The sequence below is a fragment of the Pygocentrus nattereri genome, chromosome 9 (genome assembly GCF_015220715.1).
Source record: "Pygocentrus nattereri isolate fPygNat1 chromosome 9, fPygNat1.pri, whole genome shotgun sequence".
NCBI lineage: Eukaryota > Metazoa > Chordata > Actinopteri > Characiformes > Serrasalmidae > Pygocentrus > Pygocentrus nattereri.
Window position 1 is genome coordinate 44,304,117 of NC_051219.1, and position 9,320 is coordinate 44,313,436.

The window sequence follows — 9,320 nt, forward strand, 5'->3', positions numbered from 1 at the left end:
GGTCATTTTAACTCCTTTTCCACTGTAGTATTTTCACTTTAATACAGGTGAAAGGCTCTAAAGGGCCCATATCATATCAATTTGATGTGAACATTTCTGAAACATCCCATTTACTACAGTCTATGCATTGAAACTATTTTGCCAAAATCGTGTCACTTTGAGCACAGTCCAAAAAAATAGCCAGCACATGACAAGCAAATGGTCATCATAATATTTTTCATTAAAACAGTTTACTTGACATGAATTGTGGTAGTGACTCTTTCTCAGTGTTAAACATTTACTTTACAACAATGGGATCTAACTGCTCACCATGTGGCCACGAGGGACAGAGGTGCAGTCTCAGTTCCTCCTCTAAAATAAAGGGGTGTGACTAAAGTAATGCCCCGCCTATGGACTAAAATTGGGTTTCAATAGTAACATGAAAAGATGGGATGGCTTTTAATTTTATTTTAAATAAAATTCGTGATAAATCTTTCGACTTTTAAAAGAAGCTGATGGATCTTTTGAGATAAAAACACAAAGTATAAAAAATTAGTGTTAAAATTAGTGTCATTTTCACAAGTTGAAATTTAGGGGTTGGGGTTTTGGACAGTAGCTGCCCAATAGGAAGTATCCTGTAAATAATGATTGTGTATATCACTGCTGTCAGAGTAAAACCCATCTCCATTTTTCAGTTTTTGGAGTCTGAGATTCCATTGACTTACTTTTTATTAAATTTTAAAGTAGGTTTTTTCCTTCTGTAAAGTTACTGTCTCAGTTAAAGGTGTTTAAATGGATCAGAACATAATCCTTGTAAGTATTATAAGTATGTAATTTGGTAGAATGGCCCAAATCCACCTATTCAGCCTGTAGGAGTTTTAGCCTCGTCCTGAGTTATAAGGTCTGAGTGCTGTTTGAGGTACAATACAGGGCAGCCAATTAGACCAGAGCTCGTTTATCAGTCTTCAGTTTATATGCATGTTAAAAGCACAGTAACAAACTGTCTTTTAATTGTAAGGGATAAAGAGAAGTTTGAAAAATTATCATGTAGAAATTCATTTTTGGTAATTCATTTTCATAAAACTATACTCACCAGCCACTTTATTAGGTACACTGTTCAGTTGCTTAACACAAATAGCTAATCAGCCAATCACATGGCAGCGAGTTAGTGCATTTAGGCATGTAGAGGTGGTCAAGACGACTTGCTGAAGTGCAGACCGAGCATCAGAACGGGGAAGAAAGGGGATTTAAGGGGCTTTGAACGTGGCGTGGTTGTTGGTGCCAGACGGGCTGGTCTGAGTATTTCAGAAACTGCTGATCTGCTGGGATTTTCACGCTCAACCATCTCTAGGGTTCACAGAGAACGGTCAGAAAAAGAGGAAATGTCCAGCGAGCGGTCAGTTGTGTGGACGAAAATGCCTTGTTGGTGTGAGAGGTCAGAGGAGAATGGGCAGACTGGTTCCAGATGATAGAAAGGCAGCAGGAACTCAAATAACCAACCAGAATCTCTGAGGAACGTTTCCAACACCTTGTTGAAAGTCTGCCATGACGAATTAAGACAGTTCTGAAGGCAAAATGGGGTCCAGCCTTTTACTAGCAAGGGGTACCTAATAAAGTGGCTGGTGAGTGTGCACAAATGTTAAAAGTGAACCTTAAAGTAGAAAAGAAATACATGAAAATGAACCAGGAAAAAAGAACATTAAATATGAAATATTTAGATAGTAGAATGTGCCAGAGAACCGGTGCTGTGTGTTTTTTTTGGGGTTTTTTTTTTCAGGTTTTCATTCATTTCAGTTTCAGTATCTTTCAATTTTATTTTTATGCAGTATTCTAATAAACATGCTTCCTTTAACTGTGTGCATTCTCATTGACTGACACGAGAACTGAAGCACCACTAGGGGGCAGCAGTTTGCTGTGACAAACTACCAGTAGAAAGGTGGCCTCTAGTGTTGTCCTTCCCCTTTACTGACCACTTAAGAGCTCAATAGCTGATTTGTTACTGCCCTGGAACTCACTCTACCTAAAAATCCCCCCAGTATCAGAAACATAGACAGAAGTCACGACCCCCTTGAACAGGGAATGACACCCAAATTTAAAGACTATCTTGTCTGTAAACATTGCTCTGAAATCATGACCACAAAAGTACATTTTTCAATAAAATAATTTTGTTGGTTACAAAAGACAAAAAACAACTGATCTCATTCCTGTTTGGGTTCATTTGGACAGCTTTATTTCTAAAGCAGAGACTGATGTGAATGACCGACTGACCAATGTGCTTTGAGAGGAATGTGTAGCTCTGAGCTGCCAATGAAATCGGCACTAAATAAAAGCTGCATTTGGTACTCGGTGGCATCCTGAGCCACTGACTCTGAGTCCCTCACGGTTCCAGGATCCCATGAGAATCACCTTGAATGGCACTAAGCTGATGTTTATCTGTTTGGCCAACAAGTGTTTCATGTGAAGTCACCATTCAACAACAATGCACGGTTGACTGGAGCTCAGGCCTTCATGTCTTATCTTGTTATATTGTAATGATTTTTGTAGGGTGGGAGGAGACCGAGAGCCTCGGCTTTTCAGCCCACAGAGGAAATTGAAGCAAACGCTTCCTGGGACTTTTCGGTCTTTGCTTTCTCTCAGCTCAGCTCTGCTCTCGCGTCTCCACTGGTCACCTTCTCTGTGGGCTCTGCCACCTTCTGAGGACAGAGATGACGAAGTAGGTTGGCAGAAACGAGGCTCAGCTGAATATCAGCTACTAAGCCCACTGGTTCAGCCCGACTGGCTCTCCGTCCTGCAAGTGACGCTTGGCCATGACCCCTGAACAACCCCCTCCACAAACTGTGCACATGCTGCTGACCGTTGTTGCTGAATATGATTTGTCATCTAAATAGGCAGCGCATAAGCAGTGTGGCCGGAAAATTCTGTCCATGAGCTGCTGAAACGTTGCTGGCGCTCGGAGTACCCTGAACGGGAGTCCTTGGACCAGCACCACAGGGTTGCTCCTGTCGGGACCCAAAGCAGTCCAGCCTCCACCCAGAGTCCAGGACATGGTGTTACGTTGCAACTAATTCATTTTAAGTTAAAGTTCTAGTTTTAATTTAATCTGTTCTCAAATGCAAAAAGGGTAACAGTCAAAAAGTTTAAAAGGCTTTCTTGCAAGAATGGAGAAGATGGACCAGCCAATGGTTCTTTTGGTCTTCCTTCTAAGTTCTAAGTGATGAGATGGCTCCAAGGAAAACCACAATGCAAAGATACAACACCAGTTTTATATATATATCCTTGCCACTGTCGCCCCCTGGCTTGCTCACCTGGGGGTTTTACATTCTTGGTAATACTTTGTCTTTACTGGAATTCTGTGAAGCTGCTTTGTGACATCAGTTGTAAAAAGTGCTATACAAATAAATTTGATCTGATATTTGGAATGCATTGGACAGCCCTACCAATTTCATATCTAATAATTGTGCAGCAATATTTGTTATGAAGAAAACAAAAATGTTATACTGAAAAGAATAAAGTTATACTGCTCCACTGGTGGGGTCAGACCCTAAAGTACAGCTGTCACTGCTTATTATTCATTCTTAATAAGGTCAAGCCTAATTATACAGTAAATACCATGAATTCTTCAGCATGTACTATGAAAATATGTAAGTTAAACCCTGTGACCCTGAGGGAAAAGCAGCTTAGAAAGTGTGTGTGTGTGTGTGTGTGTGTGTGTGTGTGTGTGTGTGTGTGTGTGTGTGTGTGTGTTAGTTAAAAGCTAACGGTGAGGTATTGAAATGATCACTGAGAATGAGCCTCCGTACAGTCATATATAAAAGTTTGGGCCCTCCCGGGCAAATGATGTTTTGTGGTGTTGGGTTTTTTTGTTTTGTGTTTTTTTCCCCTAAGTGAACATAAGTCTACACATCCTCCACAGAGAACACACCTTTTGCACACTTGTATATTTGCAGAATTTCACATATTGGGTGGGTCGCATTTGATAAAGTTTTCCTTTTTTTGCAGTATGTAAAACTCAAATAGCAAATAAAAAGCATTTGTGCAGAACAGCGGTAATGTTTTTGTGCATAAGCCAGAGAGAAACGAGTCAAAATATTAAGTGTACAGAGTCAACTTTTATTCAGGTTTGGCAGTGGCAGTGGACGCTGTAGACCTAGAGCATCCACTGAGCTCGTGGTGCGTTGAGTAGCTTTGCTCTGTGCTGAACACATGTAAACATATTTGATACATGTCAGCAGATACTCTAGGAATACATTCAGTGTGGTGCGAAGATGAAGAAGAGAAGGGATGCTGAGAAATTCTTAGATACTCAGTGGCAGGTTCTGAGTGGAAGTTATTCAGTAGAAGATGGAGTGGAGAGTTGGGTGGGGGGGTTTGGAGGGACATTGTGTGTTTATAAGCGACGTTGCTGTACTGTGGAGGAGCGGGACATGGTCATTGAACCTCCCCCTCCACCCAGGCTGAGACTGGAGCCGCCGCCAAAGCCCATGCCTCCACCAATGCCGCCACCCAGGCCGCCACCAATGCCGCCACCCAGGCCAAAGCCAGCTCCACCAGCGCCGCCACCATAGCCGAAACCACCACCGAATCCAGAACCTGCAAAACAACACAAAGAAAAGAGCTTAGTCATCTGTGCTTTCAGTCTGTTTGGTTGTCAAACAATGAACAGTAATAATGCATATATAACTCACCACCACCACCACTGGAGCTCTCCTGAATATGGATGGTTGCGCTTCCGCCACCAGAGGCGATCCTGTGGACGGATTTATACGGTTTAGGTTCAGTTCAGAGCCAAAAATGACCTCCAAATAAGCTTTTTGTTGAAAATGGACTGACCTGGTCTCCTCTCCTTCCAGGAGTTTCCTGTAAGTGGCGATCTCAATGTCCAGGGCCAGTTTGACGTTCATGAGCTCCTGGTACTCGCGCACTTGCCGTGCCATGTCCTGCTTGGCTCTCTGCAGGGCCTCCTCCAATTCCTTAATGCGGAGTTTGGCATCCTTCACTGCCAGCTCTCCTCGTTCCTCTGCCTCTGCAATCTGAGCCTCCAGGTTGGCTCGCTAGAAAAATGAAAGACACAGAAAACTCAAACTGAAGTTTCTGCACCCAGCTACAAAAGACATGTCCATTATTTATGATGCTGTTGATACGGGGGTAACAAAATACTGGTTAAGTTGTATAATACTGGTTGAACATCTCACAACTAAAGAATTGGCATCAGGTCAGTAACATGATTTGAGTACAAAAAGCACATCTTTCAGAAGTAAAGATGGAGAGAGGTTCACCACAATCATGTTTTATGCCAAATAAGATCATTAAATGAGTCCACAGTAATCTCTATATGCAAGAGACGAAGCCAAAATCCAATACTGGATGGCTGTGATCTTTGGACAGATGTGATTCTTTAGTGGACATCACTGCATGGGTTCAGCAACCCTGCTGAAAACCATTGTTTGTAAGAGCAGTTCATCGCTGTATCCACAAATGCTAGAAGTTAAAACTTTACCATGCAAAGGAGAAACCATATATAAGCAAGATATAGAAACACTGCCACCTTCTCTGGGCCTGAGCTCCTTTTAAGATGGACTGAGGTGAAGTGGAAAAGTGTCCTATTGTTGGATGAAATAAAATTTGAAATTCTTTATAGAAATTATGGACACTGTCCTCCTGGATAAAGAGGAGATGGACCAGTGTATTAGTGCACATAGCATGAGTGACTTGCACATCTGTGAAGGCGCCTTTAACGCTGAACGAGATATAAAAATTTTGGAGCAACATGTGTTGCCATCCAGGTGACATCTTTTTCAGTCCTGGTGCTGAACTGACCTGTATAGTCCAGACAGGTCATTCACTGAAAACCTTTGATGCATTATGAAAGGAAAAATACAACAAAGGAGATCCCGAACTGTTGAGGAGCTGGAATCTTATCAAGCAAAAATGGAAAAACATTTTGCTTTTGAAACTATATGGCAATTGGTCTGCTCAGTTCCCAAATGCCTAGAGGTTTTTTAAAAGAAGGTGATGAAACAGGTATAAACATTTTCCCTGCATGACGTTGTCTGTGGACTATTCTCAATTAAATTTTGGTTTTAAGTGATTTTGCACATCATTGCATTGTATTTTTTTAAAAAACATGTTACAACAGTAAAATGTATTGTTGGGAAACTAGCAGAACTGCTCACCTGTCCCTTAACAGCCTCAATTTCATTCTGGAGTCGGCTGATCATGCGGTTGAGCTCTGCGATCTCAGCCTTGGTGTTGCGGAGGTCGTCTCCATATTGGCCAGCAGACGACTGCATCTCCTCAAACTGGTAAACAGGATGAAGCACAATCCCTTGTTACTCAAGTGGCTCCTAAAGACTTGGATGTTATATTTCCCAACGTCAAAAAAGCTTTTTACCTTCTGCTTGTACCACGACTCGGCCTCGGCACGGCTGCGGTTGGCGATGTCCTCGTACTGAGCGCGGACCTCGGCCACAATGGCATCCATGTCCAGGTTGCGACTGTTGTCCATCTCCACGATGACCGATGTGTCCTTGACTTGTCCCTGAAGTTCACGCAGCTCCTGAAAAGTAAGGCACGGTAAAACATGAAGCTCTGTTTGACATGCAGCCTTACCTTGATAATAGAAAGGCAGACAGATCACATCACAGTGAAAATATAATTGGATTAGGTTCCCACCTCCTCATAGATGGCCCTGAGGAAGTTGATCTCATCCTGAAGGGCGTCAACTTTAGCCTCAAGCTCAATCTTGCCCATGTAGGCCCCATCGACTTCCTGTTGAAGATTAGTATAGTTTAACATCCTGGGTTTTCTTGAAAGGTGAACAACTGTACAGATATTCTAGGACATATGAGAAACACAGTTTGGAGAGGAGAGAGTCAAAGCTCTTGCCTTCTTCAGCAGGACGAATTCGTTCTCCACAGAGGCGCGCTTGTTGATTTCATCCTCATATCTGCAAATTTAAAAACATTTAAAAATGTGGCTCATTTAATGATGCAAGTTGTGGAAGTTGATGGAATAAAGCAGCTCAAATTTGACAGGATAAGTGACTCACTTGTTCTTGAAGTCCTCCACCAGACCCTGCATGTTCTTCAGCTCTCCCTCCAGCTTGATCTTCTCATTTCCAAGACCGTCCAGCTGTCTGCGGAGGTTGGCAATGTAGGCCTCGAACATGGCGTCGATGTTGGAACGGGTGGTGGTCTGTTCCTGAAGGAGGCTCCATTTGGTCTCGAGCATCTTGTTCTGTTGCTCCAGGAAACGTACCTACAGGAGGGAAATTTGTTAGAATACGTTCCACGTATTTGTTGGATCTGCTGCTGCCTCTAGTAGGTTCTTATTAGCATACTCCTCTTCTAAGGTCATGAAATGCTGCCCTCATATGCCTCTGCAGAACAGGGTATTTATTTCTACTATGCACTTTCAGTGGTTCTCGGTATGCATAGCTGCAAAATTGAGACATTAAAATAATGCAAGTTTCTGAAGCCCTTAAGATCCCAGACTTACTACATACTAAAGACTATTATTCAGTAAATATAGGGACTTCACTGCAAACTGGTTGAGCTATTCTTAGGTTATAGATGTGTGTAATAAAACATTGGGCTTGCTGACGGGGCCCTGGCCATGTAAGAGATTAAGTGTCTTATATCCTTCTAGCAGGTTAGTCAATCTGTTGTACTGAACACAACTGTATGAAAATCAGTCTTTGCCATGACTGTTGAAAGTGATGAAGATGCACAATACTGTGAAAAGCTGTCACAGCATTTAATACATAGGGTGTGGTTGGTTACATGAAGTTACATGACCCATATGCACCCATACCTCTTCCTCCTAAATACCTAAGGGCATTTAAACCCAGCACCACCAGAATTTTTGCATGCAGGCTAATGTCTGTGGTAAATCCAGGGTCGTGGTCGATACAGTCCAGGTTCAAATGGCCAATACGGAGAGCAGGAGGGACAGACATGACAAAATGAATACAGAACTCCAAACAGACCAGGAAAAAAAAACAAAACTCTTCAAACAAATACATACACTTCGGACAGTACATCCAACAAACATCAAGCAAAGAACAACAAACTCAGGAAAACACAGGGCTTAAACACAAGGGTTAATGAAGAACAGGCAGAAATACAGGTGGGAACAATCAGGGACGGAGTCATAAAACAAGGGGCAAGACTAAAAACCAAAACAAAAGCGCATGGACAGGAATGGGAAGTAAACACAACATGAGCACATGAACAGGACAGGGAGGGGCCAATCGTGAAAGCTCTGACAGGCATTTGGAAATCTGAAGATGTGTATGACCAAACCCTGGATTCAACTTCAACTTCAACTCAGCATACAGTTACCATTAATAATTAATGGATAACAGGTATGTTTGAGTAGGGAAATCACCAAAATGTGCTGGACTTTGACCATCCAGTATATGCAAATGTAATTGGCATGTTGCATGTATTAAGTTACAGATACGTTCATTAACAATCTACCCTGCAAGGCAGGAGAGGAAAACCCACCTTGTCGATGAAGGAAGCGAAGCGGTTGTTGAGAGACTTAATCTGCTCTTTCTCTTGTGTGCGGACAACTTGGATGTTGGGGTCGATCTCTAGATTGAGAGGCTGAAGGAGGCTTGAGTTGACAGTAACAGCTGTGATGGGGGGTGGCACAAAACCAGCACCCCCAAACCCAGCGCCACCTGCACCGCTGAAGCCTCCAGCTCCGAAGCCTCCAGCTCCAAAGCCACCTCCAAGACCTCCTCCGACACCTCCACCAACTCCTGCTCCGAGACCCAAGCCTCCTCCGTAGCTGCTCATGCTGTAGTTGACAGCAGAGCCACCGCTGCCGGCACCACCAAGGCCGAAGCCAGAGCGACGGACACTGACAGCCCTGGTCCTTGAGCCTGAGGGCACAGCGAAGGCTGAGTGGCTTGAGAAGCTCTGTCTGACGCTGCCACCTCCCAGGCTACTCCTGCCACCACTGATGCTGATGGTGCGGGTACTCATGGTTATCTTCAAGGTGGGGTGCGGACCGAGAGCAGAGAGGACTGGAACAGAAGAGCTCAGTAAGATGAGATTCTGAGTGCCTTCTCTGTGGAGCAGGACGGCTTTTAAAGACCTCAGAAGGATGGAGGGAGCCTCAGGCGTGTCCTCCCCCTCCATCTCACCTGAGCAGGCATTGCCCTTCAGGTTGGACCGGTGGGGTAAGAGAATTTCTGTACGGGGAGATGCCCTTGAGCCTTTTGCACAAGAGAGAAAGCAAGAGGAAAATATGTCAATCAAATTCACATACAACTGACCCTCTACACACCCTTTCACAGTGCAGCATTTACAGCTAGTTTCTGCATATGAGTG

At 43.5% G+C, this 9,320-nt stretch overlaps 1 protein-coding gene across 1 annotated transcript; it reads right to left on the reverse strand.

The window, feature by feature from the left end:
• Positions 1-4,068: 4,068 nt before the first annotated feature.
• LOC108429265 (keratin, type II cytoskeletal 8-like) lies at positions 4,069-8,987 on the reverse strand. The gene is made up of 9 exons (XM_017700904.1): positions 8,487-8,987; positions 7,028-7,236; positions 6,865-6,925; positions 6,652-6,747; positions 6,371-6,535; positions 6,153-6,278; positions 4,810-5,030; positions 4,665-4,726; positions 4,069-4,569 (listed from the first exon to the last, which is right to left on the reverse strand). The coding sequence occupies exons 1-9, from the start codon at positions 8,970-8,972 to the stop codon at positions 4,367-4,369; spliced, it is 1,629 nt and encodes a 542-aa protein (XP_017556393.1). The 5' UTR covers positions 8,973-8,987; the 3' UTR covers positions 4,069-4,366.
• Positions 8,988-9,320: the final 333 nt, after the last annotated feature.